Source organism: Prosopis cineraria, unplaced genomic scaffold (assembly GCF_029017545.1).
Source record: "Prosopis cineraria cultivar Desert tree isolate PC_DT_omini unplaced genomic scaffold, ASM2901754v1 PC2, whole genome shotgun sequence".
Taxonomy (NCBI): Eukaryota; Viridiplantae; Streptophyta; class Magnoliopsida; order Fabales; family Fabaceae; genus Prosopis; species Prosopis cineraria.
Window position 1 is genome coordinate 43,878,431 of NW_026555333.1, and position 19,318 is coordinate 43,897,748.

At 30.3% G+C, this 19,318-nt stretch overlaps 2 protein-coding genes across 2 annotated transcripts; both read left to right on the top strand.

Annotated features, from left to right (window-relative positions):
- Positions 1-1,761: 1,761 nt before the first annotated feature.
- On the top strand, positions 1,762-8,115 carry LOC129302797 (uncharacterized). The gene is made up of 10 exons (XM_054941676.1): positions 1,762-2,278; positions 2,372-2,574; positions 3,338-3,607; positions 3,724-3,819; positions 4,770-4,849; positions 4,953-5,028; positions 5,743-6,162; positions 6,750-6,858; positions 7,047-7,136; positions 7,282-8,115. Exons 1-10 carry the CDS (start codon positions 1,762-1,764, stop codon positions 8,094-8,096), a joined length of 2,676 nt encoding a protein of 891 aa, XP_054797651.1. The 3' UTR covers positions 8,097-8,115.
- Positions 8,116-12,469: 4,354 nt separating this feature from the next.
- Positions 12,470-14,521, top strand: LOC129303527 (oxygen-evolving enhancer protein 2, chloroplastic-like). The gene is given in 5 exon segments (XM_054942901.1): positions 12,470-12,827; positions 13,296-13,528; positions 13,632-13,682; positions 14,081-14,177; positions 14,180-14,521. Coding segments are annotated over 5 exon segments (792 nt in total). The 5' UTR covers positions 12,470-12,577; the 3' UTR covers positions 14,341-14,521.
- The last annotated feature ends 4,797 nt before the right edge of the window (positions 14,522-19,318 follow it).

Here is a 19,318-nt window from a genome sequence, read left to right on the forward strand (position 1 = left end):
ATCAACCAAGCAACTGGGAAGTGTCCATTTGAAGTTGTTTACGACACTTGTCCCCTTAATCCACTAGACTTGACCCCTTCATTTGATAAACATCAATATAGTTCTGATGCTGACCAAAGAGTTAAGAAAATTAAGAAGTTGCATGAGCAAGTTCGCGAGCAAATCTAAAAGCAGAATTTGAGATATAAGGCTCAACATGACAAGCATTAGAGACAAAAAAATCTTAACATAGGAGACTTAGTTTGAATACATCTATGAAAGGAACAATTTCTTAAATAGCCAAACACCAAGCTATCCCCAAGAGCTGATAGTCCATTCAAGATTGTGTAAAAAATCAATAGCAATGCTTGTAAGGTAGAATTTTCTAGTTCTTATGGAGTATCTACTACCTTCAATGTTGTTGATCTATTAATCTACATTGACGAAGAAGCCAAATTTGATTCGAGGGCGAGTTTCATTCAACTTGGGAGGATGAAATGGAACAACAGCATTGAAGAAAAAAAAAACAACTGCCATGAAGGAATGTGAATAAATATGTGGAAGAGCATAAGTAGATGTCTGTTAGGTTGCCACCATTAATGCAAATAATAAAACAATTATAACTTGCCATTTATCGCCCTGTACTCCATTTCAGATTTAGAATAGTATAAATAGCATAGTTTTTGAGCCATATGCAATTCACCTTTTTGTTAAAATCAATTTCAAAAAATAACATTCAAACATAGTCACAATATAACACAATAAATTATTATTAAAATCAATCATATGAATCAATTTTATTTAACCAAAATCCAAACAGGCATTAATTACATAGTCTAAGAAATTAATTGCACAATTCATATGTAACTCATAAATAATATAACTTATTAGAAGCTTCATATTATATATTGATAGCTTTATAGTATATATATAATAGAATGGAATATATACACGATGAAAAAATAGCTGCATCTGCATCACATTCATTTGTTTACATATTATATTCATCATATAAATTGGAGTAATCAATAATGAAAAGTATTTCTAACACAAATAAGAAGCCAAATTTAGAGTAAATATAATGAATTTTAAGAATTATGTTTAACATGATGTTTTATCTCATTCATTATGCACTGTAAAATAAACTGTCTGGTTAATTGAGAGTTTGGGAGAGAAGATCTCAATACACATTTACGGATATATTTTTCTAAAATTCATCATTTTACTGGAATATTTTCAATAATTACTCTTGTTTCAATCTAATAATAATAATAATAACTTGTCCAAAACTCAAATAAAATAAACATGAGTGTGTGTGTTATTTAAAAAAAAAAGATTATGCTTATTTATATATTGTTAAGGCTTTGAAAATACGTACCTCCCCATAAATATTTCTACTCTCTCTAAATCTACTTGATCTGTTCCTTTTTGTAGTTTTCCTTTTCCGTTTCATAAAAAAAAAATATAAATAAATGAAATCAAAAAAATATCAAAAATAGCACCAAATTAGATATCATCTGGGATAATCTAAAATCTAAACGAACTTGGAGAATCTAATTTTATAAAGAATCTGTTCTGATATCTACGTACTCAAAATTATATCTGCAGAGTGGATAATCCATCTGAACCAGCCTCAACTCATATATCAGCATCTGAACACCTTATTTTAATAAATTATTAAATAATAATAATCAATCCACTTATGTATATGTGTATATATATATATGCACCTGATGAGCTAGTAGAGAGCTCTTTGCATGGTTTTGACCTGAAACAGCGAAGATGATGAAGAAAGCTTTAATGTTTCTGTCACTATTTGTTCTTTTTGCATTACCATTATGCGGCCATGCGAAGGAATTCCAGAAGACATGTTCGAACCTTCCTCCACTGATCTCATCTCACAGCTTCCGATACGCAATCTCCACAAACGACTCTCTCCGAGCCGAATCAATGACGGCTCACTACAGCCACGTTCATGATCATCATCGCCATCATGAACCGGGTTGGGCCGACCCGCTTCCGAGACCTAGAAAGATGATCGAAGAATACAGAAAGATCCAGAAGGACGGCGAATATTCCCTTCCCAAAGGTGTTCTCAAACCAGTGTCGCTTCACGACGTGAAGTTGAACCCAGATTCACATCATCACACTGCTCAGAACACCAATCTTGAGTATATTTTGATGCTTGACGTGGACAGATTGCTGTGGAGCTTCAGAAAAACTGCTGGTTTGCCCACTGTTGGTGATCCTTATGGAGGCTGGGAGGCTCCGTATATTGAGCTTCGGGGTCATTTTGTTGGTTAGTTTCGTTTATTGTTGTTGATGACTACTCATGAATATCTAATAGGATGCTTTTTTGAGAGTGAGTGGATTGATTTGATTTGATGTTTAGGTCATTATTTGAGTGCGACGGCGCATATGTGGGCGAGCACTCACAATGAAGCAGTGAAGGAGAATATGGATGCGCTTGTTGGGAATCTTTCTCTGTGTCAGAAGAAAATGAACACAGGATATCTCTCTGCTTTTCCAACCGACTTGTTCGATCGTGTTGAGGCTCTCGAATTTGCGTGGGCTCCTTACTACACTGTTCACAAGGTACTCTCACCCATATCCTTCTTGTTAATAGATGTAGATTGGATGTTAATGCATGTAAACTAGAATTAAGAAGAAGAAGACTGAATATATTTCATTGATGAACACAATAAAAAATTACCATAAAAAAGAAGAAGAAGAAGAAGAAGTCCTTCACTTGGATTGCAAACCAATTCCAAACTATGGGATGAAACATTAAACACCGAGTTATTAAATCTAATAATCTCTAGTATTCCAATACTTCTCAATAATAGTCGGCTCTTATTAGCAGGTTTGGAGTGTCTATTGTACTCTTTACGGCCCCACTAATCCTTACTTAATCGCCCAGACTAATCCTTTATTAGCTAAGATGCACCTGTACTGATACAAATATTATACTATAAAATTTTAAAATTAAGGTGCAAGAACATAAATGTTGTATATTTTGATATTTTGGAGGATTGATGTGGTCTATATATATATATTGGATTAAGTGTACATTTATTTTTTAGATACTAAAACTCAACCAGTCATTGAACTTTTTCGTTGGAGGTTTAATAGCGAAATCCATATTCAACCCACAATCGGAGATCGATCTTCCATAAACAATTTTATTATACTGAACTGGTCTTGATCTCTCTCCTCACTTTTGATTCACACTTTTTATCATCAAAATAAAGACTCGCTATTTAAAATGATTGAAGCCAGAGTATTGATATGGTGGATTCTGCCTTTAAGCCATGATTAATTAAATAGAATTAACTCTAATAATCAAACATGTGTAAAGACAATGGCGGGGCTGTTGGATCAATACACGTTTGGGGAGAACGAGGAGGCTCTGAGGATGGTGACGTGGATGGCGGATTACTTCTACGACAGAGTGGTGAAGTTTGTGGAGAAGCACACACTGCCAAGGTTCTACGAAGTACTCAACTTTGAATATGGAGGGATGAACGATGTGCTTTACAGGATTTACAACTTCACTGGCAAATCTAAGTATCGCACCTTGGCTCACTTGTTTGACAAGCCTTGCTTTTTTGGCCCACTCGCAACTAAGGTATATCGTTTTTTTAATTTATTTTAATTTCTCAAAAAAAAAAGAAAGATAATCATTCGGTTTTCCCAATTAATTAGCTGCTTAATTAATTCAAACTTTTTATTTTGAATTTGTAGTCGGATGAGCTGCCGGGTCTTCATGCTAATACTCACTTGGCTATCGTTATTGGAGGTCAAATGCGGTACGAGCTTGTGGGTGACCCGCTTTATAAGGTAATATGTATATATATTGCATACAATGGTTTACTAGTTTAATTAGTCATGTTAATATGATTTTTAATACAATGATTTTTTTTAATTTATTATTTTGTCGAAAATCATCTTCAAAAGTCTCAACGTTGGCACAGAATTCTTGTTGAAATCGACTCATAGTAGGGCGGAACTTCCTTAATAGTAATGGTTGCCAAGCTCAAACCCCTTTTTCTATATATATATAAAGTTAAAACACTAACACCCACTGTGTGTATATATATATATATATATATATATCTTGCAAAGCATATCTATCATATATGGTATATATTATATATCATAAAATATATAATTTATTAGTTTATTAAAATATTTTTATTGATTAACATTAAAGAATGATGCATGATGTTTATATGTACATATTAGTATACTTTTTTCTTTAGTTTCTTAAATTAAATCATTTGAAATTAATTTTTAAGGTTGTCCTAAATATGCCAAAATTTTAAAATTTTATCTTATATATGTTTATTTAATTTTCACAAAAATTGAATATTTATTTTATTTTCTCATCAAATCTTAATATTTAATGGAATCTAATTCTACATAATTTATTATAAAATAATTTGGTGATTTTTATAAAAAAAATTAGTTACTTAAATTTATATACTTAATGTATCTTATTTTCCAATCAAATCAGAATAATTAGGTCTTTAAAAAGGTAAAAAATATCAATAACAAGATATAGTTATAAGGTAAAAGTATAGTGGTGGCTTTAAAAAACAATTTGATTTTGATAAAAAAAAATCTGTATATAAGTTTAAATATTTAAAATTTTCTTTATTATTATTTAACTAGTTATTTTTAAAAATTACTTAAATTAATAATAATAACATTTATTAAATTTAAAAACTTGGCCCCTCTTAGAGCATAGTATAATATGGGCGTCTGACGTGTGGTGTTTGATATGTTAGGAATTGACCACATATTTTTTGGACCTTGTTAACTCTTCACACGCATTTGCAACTGGAGGCACATCTCAGTCTGAGCATTGGTATATACATTTAACCTTATTTAATTTATTTTCCAGTTACACCAACAATATTTTCAATAAATTCCAATTCCTTATGTTTTTTTTTTTTGGTCAAATTTATCAGGCAAAATCCAGACAGAATAGGTGACCTTCTGAAATCTGACACCGAAGAGTCATGTTCATCTTACAACATGTTGAAGGTACACACACAAACGCACACTCCCTCCGGTTCTCTTTACAAAATTCAATGAAACATATTCATGACAATTTTTCAAAAAAAAAAAATCTTTGTCTCTTTCACTCTTATCCTCTGTTTAGAATGGGAAGAAACTGGGAAGAAGAGAAAATTAAAGTAGAAAGGTATATGAAAAGCATAAAATTTTTATTTTCTTTAGTTTTCTCCCTTTCTACGGGAAAATTTGGGGAAAATAAGAGTGAAATATATATATATATATATATATATTTTTTTTTCTTCTAGTTTTCTCTCATTTATATTTTATTCTCATTATATATATATATATATATATAACCCATATGTTTGTTTGAAGGGAAGGAAAATTGTAAAACTTTTGCTAACTAAGGGAAGCTACTTAGCTTACACTTTAAATTAATCTTTGGTTCACACTTTAAATTATACATATATATCAATTATGTTTATTAAATACAGTTTACAATCTTATTTTTTTCCATTAAACTTTCAAATACACTCTTCATTAATATAATGAATAGTAATATTAAAATAATCATCATTAATGAAATTTTATTCTTTTTCAAAATATCTTATATTTTAAGACACCAAACCATCTCCAAAAATGTCTTATAAAATGAGAGGGAATGGGTATTATTTTCCTTTTTGTCAAAACAAACTCAAAGATCAGTGTGAATAACATGTTTATTTGTGAATACATAAATAGGTTGCTCGCAATCTATATAGATGGACAAGAGATGCATCATATGCAGATTATTATGAGAGAACACTAACAAATGGAGTGTTGAGCATACAAAGGGGGACAGAACCTGGGGTTATGATCTACATGTTCCCACAAGGTCGTGGTGTTTCTAAGGCTGTTTCTCCTCATGGTTGGGGTCTTAAGTTTGACTCGTTTTGGTGTTGCTATGGAACTGGCATCGAATCTTTCTCTAAGTTAGGAGATTCTATTTATTTCGAAGAGGACGATGTCGTAGCCAACAAAGATCCTTCTCTTTATATTGCTCAGTACATCTCAAGTACTTTCAATTGGAAAGCTGCTAACTTTCTCCTCAATATGACTGTCTCTACTTATTCTTCTTATGATCCTTTTGTTCGTGTTACCTTCACATTTTCTCCACACCAGGTATTTTATTTATTTATTCATTTACTTCACATGTTTTTTCGAGTATTATCATTATGATCATTCTCATATAGTTCGATAAAAATCGAACCACATCGTTTGTTATCAGAAGAGTTTGTTTCATTAGTTAGAAAGTTTCTTCTATAAAAAAATTAGCCAGAAATTTTTTTAGTTAGTTAGAAATTAGAAAAAAAAATAAAGCTTTAATTTCGACCAGTTATTTACTCCCCACCAAGTTTTTTTTTTGGGCAATGTTTTTCCATACACCACCAAGTATTTTAAACACTTATGTTTGTTATCTTGACTTTCTGAAAGAGAAAATCTAAGTTTTAGTTCCTAATTTTTTTTTCAGTTATATTTCAGACCCTAAAATTAAACAACTCAATCCCTATAGTTCAAGGACTAAATTAATGTGAGACTAAAAGTTATATCATCACTTTTTAGTAAAGTTTTATTTAATGTTTTTTACCAGCATGAAAGTGTTGTTATATATTTGATTGATTAATTACACATATATTGCTATGTTGATTATTTCTGTATCTTCACTTTGTGAATATGTTTCTAAATATGCATGGAAACTACTTTTGCAGGGAGAAGGCCGCTCTTCTACATTAAACCTTCGTGTGCCGACATGGACGAACGTGAATGACACCAATGCTTTACTCAACAACAAGCCTTTGAAACAGCGTGTTAATGGAGGTGAATATAATTAAGACTTGTTCAGCTAATAGGTTATATATTTGTCGCCAGAGTTACAAAATCATTTTTGCAACAAACAGGCCATTATAAGCATATATTCTTAAATTGGTTTTACAAAAGTACTAATATCTTATATCTCATATCAAGAAGAAAGTATATCTAATATATAATGTCTTAATTTCATGTAGGGTCATATTTGACAATAACAAGAAGGTGGAGCGCCAGTGACAATCTCACCCTCATCTTCCCAATCACCCCAAGATTGGAACGCATAAAAGGTTCTCCCTCCCTCCCTCCCTCCCTCCCTATATATATATATATATATATATCGTGTGATGATCAATAAAACTTCACGAATAATCATTTCCTATGTATTTACAATCTAAGAACTGATAAATTGTTTTTCATGAATGAATAATTCAGATAACAGGCCGGAATATGACAATGTTCATGCGATCCTATACGGACCATTCCTTCTCGTGAGTCACACTGTCGGGAATGAATGGGAACTCCAAGTTTCTGATCTGAACAAGAAACCAGAAGATTACTTGACTGCAATCCCAGCCTCTAACCATAGCCATCTCTTCACATTCTCTCAAGACCTTGAAACCTCAAGCTTCGTGTTGACCAACCTTAACGTCACCGACAACAAGACACTGACCACGGAGAAATTACCTCAGATTGGCACCATCAGAGCCACCCATGCAACATTTAACCTTGTCTTGCTTGATAATGATGATGATGATGATGATAATAAAGCCCCATTATTAATTCAAGGTATTAATGATGTTCTTGACAAGCGTGTCTTGCTCGAACCGGTTCATCTTCCTGGGAGACACTTGATGCATCAAGGAGCAGAAAAACCTTTGCTGCTCTCGAACACTTCTGCTAATGGTTCAGATTATCAGTCTTCACAGTTCAGAGTGGTTCATGGGTTAGATGGAAGAAACGGCAGCGTTTCGATTGAATCAGTGAGCAATAAGGGTTGTTTCTTGTACAGTGGTGTGGATTATAGTGAAGGTGAAGAAGTGAAGCTGAAGTGCAAGTCTGGTTCATCTGATATTAATGGTACAGCAACGTTGTTCAACAAGGCTGTCTCTTTTGTGGCCGGAAAGGGACTTAAAGAGTATCATCCAATTAGCTTCATTGCTAAGGGGTTAAGTAGGAGTTATCTCATGGAGCCCATTCACTCCTTCGCAGATGATATTTACACCGCTTACCTTGATATTCATGCTTGATTGATTTTTTTTTTTTTGGCCAAATGCTTGATTGATTAATTATTAGGTTTTCAAAATTTTAATTATTAGAGATTTACGTAATTATCCTTGAATTAGTGGGAGTCAATAAATTGGATATATATGTACTTTTGATTTTTGAAGGTTTCCATTTAATTTGGTATTTTGTTGCAATCTTTAATTTCACCCATAGTAAGGTACGTACCCAACTCAACCACTCATCATATCCACAAAAGCGATGTGTATTTGTACTCCTCCGGTTTTATTTATGAAGTGAGGGGAGGGAGAGATTTATTTTATTTTATTTATAAGATATGTTATTAACTTATCACAAGTTTTCTTTTTTTATGCGCCCACGTTAATTGATGAGAGAAAGTAAACCGTCAGTTTTTTTTTTTATTATATGAGAAATTGTTATACCCTTCATTGTTTTTTTGTAAAACATAAATTAAAGTTTCTTTTCATGAGACCAACTCGATTCCTTCACATGCTAGAGATTAATTATAAGAATATTTTAGTCCAAAATTTTTAATTTCATATATAATTATTATGTTTAATCAATTTTTTAAACTTTGTGAATTAGTTAAAATTTGCTTATATTCAAATATGGAGAGAATATATTATTAAAATTGAAAAGTTTTTAAACTTTTGAACAAGAGTTAATGATTTTAATATTTTTCTTAATTCTAATAAAATATATTAAAAGTAACTTATAAATAGAATTTAAGAAAATAAGAGTTATTAAATAGGCCAAAGTACTAATGAGAATCCACATCATCGTGAGGTGGTTTTATTGGATTGACCGATTGAACTTAATTGAAGAGTTTGTTATAAAATCAAAGAACTCAAGCACTCATTATATCAAGTTTGAGAGATGTTTATATTTAATCAACTATTCATAGAATTGTCTCTAAGATGAGAACATCTGTAAGTATAATTTAAAAAAAAATGTATAACTTTGGGTTTTTGCATTTTATTTACGTTTTGTCATAAATTCCTGCATTTTATTTTTAGTGTTTTTGATTCTTACACTTTTATTTTTTAGTATTCTAAGTCCTTATAATATCTCTCATGGAAGGACTTATAATACTAAAAAATAAAAATGTATGAACTTAAAATACTTAAAAAAAGTGTAGGGACTTATAATAAAACTCGAGCAAAGTATGAGAATTTAAATTTATATTTTTTAAAAAAACATTAATTTACATATGCACGTTACTTTCTTGAACTTGATGTGATGTGTTGCGTGGTTAATTTTCTTGCCATCACAATCCATTGCACTACATATATTTTACGCCATCATTGGTTGCTTAAGTCGATTGTTTAATGATACTTAAACTATTGCTTGGTGTGTGCATGTAAAGTTTGACTGCTTCCCTTTTTAAGACCAACCGGTTTGGGATAAAAGACAAAAATAATTTAATTTAAATTATCCATTCTTCCTTGATCAGGATTTTCAAAATTTTAAAATCCACTTATCCTTGAATGACAAGTCAATAATAAATAAAAAGAAAAATCAGAAACATGTCCCAGAGAATGAATTTAATTACCAATAAGTCCTACTCCTATCTGCGGCAAAATATCACATGATAACATAATACCACACGTTGACATATGTAAAAGGAAACTTGAATTCATAATTAAATTCCTTACCTACACTTGCTTGTGATACTTTTTCCAAAGTTAAAAAAAAAAAAAAAAACTATACTTCAATTTGATTTAAATTCCAAAACTGTAGTTTATTTATATTGGATACAAATTAACTGAATATGTCTTAAGAGTTTGTTGGTATAACTATAACAAGACATTTGAGCGGCTGCTACTACAGATATAGTAAAAAAGAGAAGGAGTGAGCTGGAATATTCAATTTAAGTTGAGTCTAACTATAATAAAAAACTATAATACTATTTATAGAGATTAAAATATTAAAATAATCATAATTAAAATCTTAATCTAATATTAAAATTAAAAGTAATAAATATAATCTAGAATAATCTAAATATTTGTTTTATAGAAAATAATGTAAAATATAAAAGGAAAAATAAAATAAGCAATTTATCTAAAAGGTAAGCATATAATATTCCATCATAAATGTTGAGTGCCAGTTTGGTTTGTGTAATTTTTTGAAACCCGAGATCAATCATGATTTGATTTTTCATAGCACGCTGAGCTGAAGTTGCCAGAATCTTTCGTAAGTGGAATTCTTTTGATCTACCCTTTACTTTCGCATTTTACTCACTCTCAATCGATTTTTTCTATATTTTATCACCTATAATTCTGAATTCGTGATAGAGGTGGGAACACGGGTCAATCCGATCTTTAAGCTTGGTTATTTATTTTTAATTTTTTTTTAAAGTCCAGCCTTATATAAAAGGCTCAGAGCTAGGCCCGAAAGCTCTGTTAAAAAAATAAAAAAATAAAAATAAAATTAAATATTATAAATTAATTAAAATATTTTGAAATTTAAAAAATTAAAATACACACAATATTTTAAAAATTAAACAACATATTTAGAAATCTAAACAACACACATTCATCAATCAAAACCCAAATCTTCTTTATCCTCATCATTTACAAATAAAACATTAGATCTTTTGAATGTAAGTGTACTTGTTGAAAAATGAAGATGAAAGTGAAAATTCAATGTCAATTACCTTTACAACTTTTCTTCATCATCTACAATAAATATTGATCAAATTGTGTCATTATCAATCAAATATATTTATATATGTGTATATATATATAAAATAATCAGGTTTATCAGGGTTTGAAGGGCCTCCCAGGCCCGAGTTTTTTTTTACAGGGTTTATCAGGGCCAAGCCCTCAAACCCGGTTCCTTTAAAAAAAATAATTTTTAAAATTTAAATTTTTATTTAAACAGAACCTATAAACTTGATCCTCCAGACCATCCCTTATTTACGGCTTTAATTCGTGGTCTCAATTTCTTTTTCAAGCAACTATCGGGAGCTAACCACGCAAAAGCATTGATTGAGATTTTTCCTTTTTTTATCGTCCTGGGCTTTTTTCCCATTTGCATATTATGGTGCCAAGTTGGGTTGATGGGACTCGTCTATTTTCTCATCGTCTCTTCTTATCTGGCGTTTTGCTTTGACTTGATTAAAAACTCTGAGGAAAAAACTAGAAAAGATGTAAAAAAATTAACTCAATTTACTTACTATGAAAATTTAAAAAGCGATAAATTGTTTAATTAGAGGCAAAAACAAAATTAATCACGCTTTCATTTGATACAACCTTCAGCTAACCTATTAAATATAGTACTGATTTATATGTACTTGCATTTCCTCTTGCCCCTACGATAAATTACTTTCAATGATCACCTTGTTAATTTATCACCCATCTTAAAATTTTAAAATATTTCAACTTTAATCCTAATAAGATACAACTTTTAGAAAATAAATAGAATGCTTTTCAAATTAATATGCTGCGTTTTTCTTTTATGGGAAACAAATTAAAGTTTTGGAGATAAAGAGAGGGAAAGACAACAAATTCGAGAAATCATATAAAAACACTAAATTAAAATTAAATTATTATTTTAATAATTTGTAACATAAATAAAATTGAAAAATATTAATTAATAATTCTATTAATATAACTTACATTAAAATTTAGAAGGAAAATAAACCATTGAATTATTATAGTTTTGATATGATTGTAACTTTTATTTTTAAATTTTAATTTGTTGTAATTCAATATTTATAGTTTTAATTTGGTTCTAATTAAATTCCTAAGTTTTTACTCTTGCAATATAATCTCTGTAATTTTAACTATTTAAAATATTAGTTCCTATATTTTAAAAAATAAAAAAATCTTATAATCTTTATAAAGATTAAAAGTGTTCTTATCAAAAATAAAGGTAAAAAATATTTAATAATTTAAAATATTAGTCTTAAATTTGTAACATAATTTTAATCTTCATAATTTTATTCTTTAAAATATAAGGATTAATTTTTTTTAATGTTTAAAATTATAGAGATTGAGTTGAAATTGAGTTAAAATTATAAGAATCAAATTATAACAACTGGAAATTTAAAAATTGAATTATAATGAAGTTAAAATTATAAAAATTAAATAATTTATTTTTTTATATATAAAAGTTTTTTCCAAAAAACCTTTTATAATAGGGACAAGACCGACGGACTATATTTGAGACAGGTCATTGGCATTGCTTCCAACATTATATAATTTCTTCGTTCCTTTCCGCCACACCAATTTCAATGTTGGTTATGAGTTATGACGTGGAGAAAATCAGCAAGCGTAGTTCCAGGTGGCAGCAACGAGAGCCTCTATAACCTGATCCAACGACAAGAATCTAATCCAAACTTTCCAAAATCATCAACCATCCAATTCCAAACGCCACATTTCCAATGGCTCATCAGCATCAAAAAACTAAGCCAATTCAATTCCAAGCTCACAATTGTTAACATCCTCTCCAATTTGTTCGCTGAGTGACACTAAGCACCAAAATGGCCTCTACTCAATGCTTCTTGCACCACCACGCCCTCGGTACTACTGGTTCTTCTTCTTCTTCTTCTTCTTCTTCTTCTTCTCAGCGTCTTGTGCTACACCGCAAGCCAAACCAGATTGTTTGTAAAGCCCAGAAGCAAGACGATGATGTCAGCCTCGTCTCTCGCCGATTTGCTCTCACCGTGCTCATTGGTGTCGGAGCTGCTGCCTCTAAGGTCTCTCCTGCTGATGCTGCCTATGGTGAAGCTGGTATTTTCCCTTTTTCTCTCTTGATGACCCAGATATTTATAGTGAAAGATGTGAGAATTTATGATTACGCATTACCCGAAATGCATGGGATATGATGAACTTGATAGCTTACAAGTTTGGATTGCGCGACATAGAATTAGTTTGCGAGTAGGGTCCATTCGTTATTTTGACCTACATTTTAACTTCTCTGTCTTTATTCCAATTTTTGATACAAGCTGAAAGGAATACGGAACATGGTTGTGACTAGCCCATTGAGTTGCCACCTTCTCGTTCAATGATTCAGTTAGTGAGAGTTCATGCAAAATCCTAATTGAGAGGCGATGATATATAATAGCTTATAAGTAATCACAATCTTCACTAATTGAACAACCCATGTGAGGTAATGGAAATATATATCTGCTTGGGCAATGCTGAAGATCAAGCAGATTCTTTGGAAAAATTGATGAATTAAGATTGTTTTGCCTGCAGCCAATGTGTTTGGAAAGCCAAAGACAAACACAGACTTCATTCCCTACAACGGAAATGGATTCAAGCTCTCAATCCCCTCCAAGTGGAACCCGAGCAAGGAGGTTGAATACCCAGGTCAGGTTCTTAGGTTTGAGGACAACTTCGATGGCAACAGCTACGTCACCGTCACAGTCACTGATACTGAGAAGAAATCCATTACTGACTATGGTTCACCCGAAGAGTTCCTCTCTACGGTAAATCTGTTATAAATCTCCACTTCTTTTTACATCAAGTACTGCAATTTTTTTGTTTAGAAGCATAATGTTTAACCAAGACATGGTTTTGCCTCTTATTCAGGTGGATTATTTACTAGGAAAACAAGCCTACTTTGGCAAAACTGATGCTGAGGTAATTAACTGCTCTGCTCTGTGACACAGCTATTCAGGCTTACAATCAATTGTACCTTTGGATTAAAATCATGTACAGACATACTTGTGTTTTTTTAAGTGTTTCATTCATACACTTACACTGCCATGATAAGACATCTTGATGAGAACCATGAGAACATAAAATTGCTCTGGACAGAGCTCATCAAATGGGAAATTTAGGCACACATTTTCTTTGCTAACATTTGAGTGTTTCAACTGCTGGTAGTAAAAAAGAATGAAGCATGATGATGAGTTTAACAAAAATTCAGTCATCAGTTCTGAAGTTAATCACTATAGGCTTAATTTGGCCTTGAAGAACAAATTAAACCAGATAACCTGGCATGATCAAACTTGTTCTGAACTTTATCAATTGGCCAGGGTGGGTTTGAATCAGATGTCGTGGCAACGGCGAACATCTTGGAGAGTTCATCGCCTGTGATTGGTGGGAACCAGTACTATGCTGTGACAGTGCTGACAAGACTGCTGATGGAGATGAAGGTGGGAAGCACCAATTGATCACAGCAACAGTGAAGGGTGGGAAGTTGTACATTTGCAAGGCTCAAGCAGGAGACAAGAGGTGGTTCAAGGGGGCAAGGAGATTTGTTGAGGCTACAGCAAGCTCTTTCAGTGTTGCTTAAAAATTCAACACACATGAAAGGACAATCTGCATGTAAATCATCGTCAAGTGTTTATTTTTAATTCATGTTTTTGAGTTTTCTGGCCCTCTTCCCCCCCCCCCCCAAAAAAAAAAGTTTCATTATTTCGAGGATATTGATTATCTTAATTTTCATGGAGTTCGAGGTTCCCATGCTTCCTTTCCTTTTATGTCTCTTACAAGGCATTTAAAGTTGTGCCCCCTCTGTTTTTATTATCAGAGAAAATATTGGCTTGTATTTTTTTATAAATAAAATCATTTATTTTAATAAATATTTATTATATATTTTTTAAATCACCTCTCATAATTTACATTAATGAAAAACATTTAATATATATTTATATTAATTAATACAAAGTATTTTAATCCACTTATTTTATTTTAAATATATTATTATAATTAATTAATTTTTTAAATTTTGTGATACAGTTTTTGACAAATAACTTGAGAAGGTCCTTGAACAGCTAAATTTTTTTTTTTTTCAAATCAAAGATCATATTTGCTTTTAAACTATTTTTACATTAATCCATTAACTTAAAAGAGGTCCTTGAAAAGCATTGGTACCCGTACCATGACAGGTTGCAAATTAATCCATTAACTAAAAAATTGTAGCAACTTAGACCTTCCGTTTAGTGGGTGATAACATCTGTTTGTTGCCACTCAGAAAAAAAAGGGGGGGGGGGGCGCGCGGAAGATGCAGTGAAATGCTTTATTTTTTTTTTTTTTTTGAATTCATGTATTACTTTCACCATTTCTGTATATAAGATATTGGTTAGAAATTTTTATTATTTTTTTAATAAATAAATCATTATATCCTTATTAAATTAAAAAAAAATAATAAAATAAGCATTCTCATTAATTTACTTTAAAAAAATTATTTTTCTATTCACTATAATTAGGGTGAAATTGGAACGTACCGTGTCTTTAATTAAATAATTAAATTTTATTAATTTGTATAATTTAATTAAAAATATTATATATATAAGAATTGAGGGACTACGTTGCACCGCCTAAAAAGCTGGTGAGTACTTCTGATAAAATAATAGGTTAAGGAAGATTTTTGCTTCCAAGCTATTAAGAGCCCTCAATATTTTAAACTGCTCAAGGTAACAATGTCATCCGAACTAAATAAACGCAAGCAAAGTTACCCTAGCGTTTAAAAATGATAAACCTCCATTAACTGAAGCTAGTTAGGCTCAGTTTTTATCATCTCACTTTACTCTCTCTTCTCTCTTCTACTTTATCGTCGTCGAATTCGAGTCCCTGTTTTGGTAATCGAAAAACAGAGCCACCTTAAAGCTCGTCCGTGCATGCCCGTCCTTAGGACTTGAATAATAAGCGGACAATGATTAACTAATAAGAGAGAATCGCATCGTTCGTTTGCAGATGCTTGTTTCATCTTGCTGCTAAACTGTGTTGGAGCATCGTATCTCATTGACGCATGTGGCTTCTCACCCAAACAAGCTGAAGCAGCTTCTAAGCATTAGTTTTGTTAATATTACATTAAGTATTAGTTTTAATATATATATATATATATATATAATTATAAAAACATATAGAGAAGAGAAAAATTGATAAACGATAATAGACCGCCGTGAAGAAAGCTAAAACTGATGAACGGTCAAAGCTGTTGATCGGACCTCGCTTGCGCTCACGATCGCGATGCCTGCCAGAATTATGAGCAGCAGCTTCATCAGCAGAGGCATAACCAGCAGCCAGAGCATCTTCCTTGTTGCAGTTACAATCGTTAGCGCCATCTAGAGCTTCAAAGTGGCTCTGTTTTTCTATTACCAAAACAGGGGACTCGAATTCAACGATGATAAAGTAGGAGAGAAGAGGCAGCAGAGAAATAATGAAAATGGCTTTCACTAATTTTTTTTTTTTTAAATTGCTACCTTCGTTAAAAAAATTAAAATATTTTAAAAATATTTTAAAAAATTTAAAATAATGTTAATTTAAAATATAATCATTACTTTTTTAAATATTTATATTGATGAATAATTTTATATTTATTGTAAAGTGTTTAATAGAGGTAAATATAAAAAGATAATGTTAATTTAAAATAAATAACTATTTTATTGAGTAATAAAATTCAATTAAAAATATCTTATATTTTTTAATAAATGAAGTAATTTTATTAATATAAAAAATATGAGTACAAACACCCAAGGCAAAAAAGCACTTAAAAAAATCTAATAATGTTTATAATTTTTAAACTGTCAGGCAATATTATCCCTTTTTATTATTATAATAAATAATTTAAAATATTAAATATTCTTTTACAAGTAATTTAAGAATAAAAATATGCTTTAACTTAAAAATAATTTAAAAACAAAAATATCCCTAACTTTTTTTTTTTAATAATTGATGTCTATCATATTAACAGACATGGATGACAGATAGGCAACATGCAAGAAGTTGTCGGGTTTGCTGACACTTTGACTGAGGAAAAATTGAGCATAAGGATTAAGACGGCGAATATTTGGCAAGAACTTTGAATGTTCTTGGAGATATATTGCAGATTTATAATTGAGTTTTAGAACGTCTCAGGAATTTGCGAGTGAAGTTCAAAGAATTTTTTTCAACTGAAGTTAGCCGCTGTTTCAATTTTTTATGGCTTTCTTGACGCTCAATATTGGAGAATGTATTTAGAATTAATATGTTCATGTATCTAGTGATTATAATTACTAATACTAATTACTATTAATTTTAACAACTTGTTGATAATATTGCCAAGTATTCTCGCTCATAAATAACTAGTTTAGAAAATAACCCTTGTACATCAAATAAGTTAGATTATCAATTCTGGAGACACTAAAAATAAAAATATTTATATTTAATTATATATATATATATATATATAAAGTTAAAAATGTTATAAAAAAAATAAAAGGATTGAGACGAGAAAAATAAACAAGACAAAAAAAATTAAGAGAGGAAAATAGGAAAAGATTCTTGTTCACTACAAGCTTACAATCATTTAGTAAATACTTATTAGTTATAGGCTACTTGTCTTTAAATATTATTGCAAGAGTTACGTTTAAAGAATAAATTTACATAATTATAAAATATATAACACATGTATTAATCACGCATGATAAACTCTTAAGATGTTGTTTATGTTGTGAGTTATTTAGTTTTAATTGAAAAATGCCAAATGACAACTTTTGAAATGTTATAGATATTCATAATTATATTATAATATTTATAATACTCTCTTTTAGATGTTCATAAACAAATACCATGCCTCATTAAAATCTTATTAAAAAAACTCAGTGAAACATAAGTTTAGTGAAGGAAAAAAAAGTATACAATATATGATAAAATCCTCTCATTAAAAGTCTTATTAGAAAAACCCTATAGAACAAAATTTTGATTAAAAAAAAACAAGAGCATAGCATGAACTTCGTTTAATGAGAATATCAATTTAACTTCGTTTAAAAAATAATTATGAATATCTTTATGCTTCAAATTTTGTTATTAGCAAAAGAACATTGTGATTTTGAAAATTCAAGGCATGTAATGTAATTTGTGGCAATGAAATGTTTTTTTTTTCCCACTAAAATTACTTGAACGAATGCTTTGTATACCTTGTTGCATTTGTACCCATGAAGATATTTATCAATGTTTTTTAGAAGAAAACTGTAAAAGCTTTGGAGATTGGGGGAAAAAAAAAGCCATGAAACATAAACCCTTATTTAGATTTAACAATCTTAAATATTCTGATAACTCAATAGCATAGAAATAATTGTATTTAAGAAAGAAAAACTCTTGACCTTTAAGCTTATATATGGAGGGTGCATGGATAGATTACTTGTGTTCTCTTAATTTATGACGATACTTTTCGTGTTCATTTGGTAACTCAATTTCTGTATTTGGTTTTATTCATTTTCACATTATAAGAATTGTAAAAATTAGGAATAATTTCCAAGGGTTGGATTTGGTTATTATTGATTTTGCGGTGTTTTAAAACCAAAGCAAACTCATCGTACACGATATAGATAAGATCATCTCGACGGAAGAAAAGAACCAAACCAACGTGCATGCATAAAGATGTATATATTAGAAATAGAGAATAACAAAAAAAATAGAAAATTGATAACATGGTCCTTGAAAGACATAACTTGGTAATCATCTAAATGTGATCAATACTTTATGTTTAATTTCCATACTGTTCATATGATCGCATTAAGATTATTAGTGGAGATATGTAAGTTGACACATAAATAATTAATGAGTTAATAATCTGATCGTTCTGATCGTTAAGGATTCAATTATTATCCTGTTATCCAACGTATGAAGAGCTAAAACAATACGGTGCTATGACTATTTCAAGTGACGTATCCCTCTGCATAATGTGCTTTAACGATAGTAACGTCTTAAGTTTGTATCATAATGATATTTAAAAATAAAATAAAATATACTCTTTATTAAGAAGTTAAGAAAATAAAACTAAGACTTGAGCAAGATTAATAAGCCCGGCTTGGTCCATCCTATATATCTTCTTGGTCGTTGGTATAATTAAGTTGGTTTAAAGGACTAAAAATGGTAATTTTCTTTCAAAATATCAATGATAAAAGTAGAATATTTTATATAAAAGTAAGAAATTTAACTCCTCACCGCTTGTTTAAAAATAAGAACCCTCATCACTTGCCTTAAAATAAGTTGATAACTCATGTCATAACTTTTTTAAAAGAATTTCGCTGTGAGAGTGAGTTAAGATTAAAGTGACAAAAATATAAGTAAGTTACTAACAAGGAAATTGGGTATAGAGAAAGAGAAAAAAAAATGTCTCAAGACATAACTAAATTTTACACAAAAAATCAGTGAAAATAAAATTCTTGATCCCTGAATGTAGTTTTTGAAATTTAATTTCTATCAACCAAGTCTCTAAAATTTTATAATCACACATAATTAGTCTTTATACTATTATTACCCTCTTCACATTAAAAGGACAAATG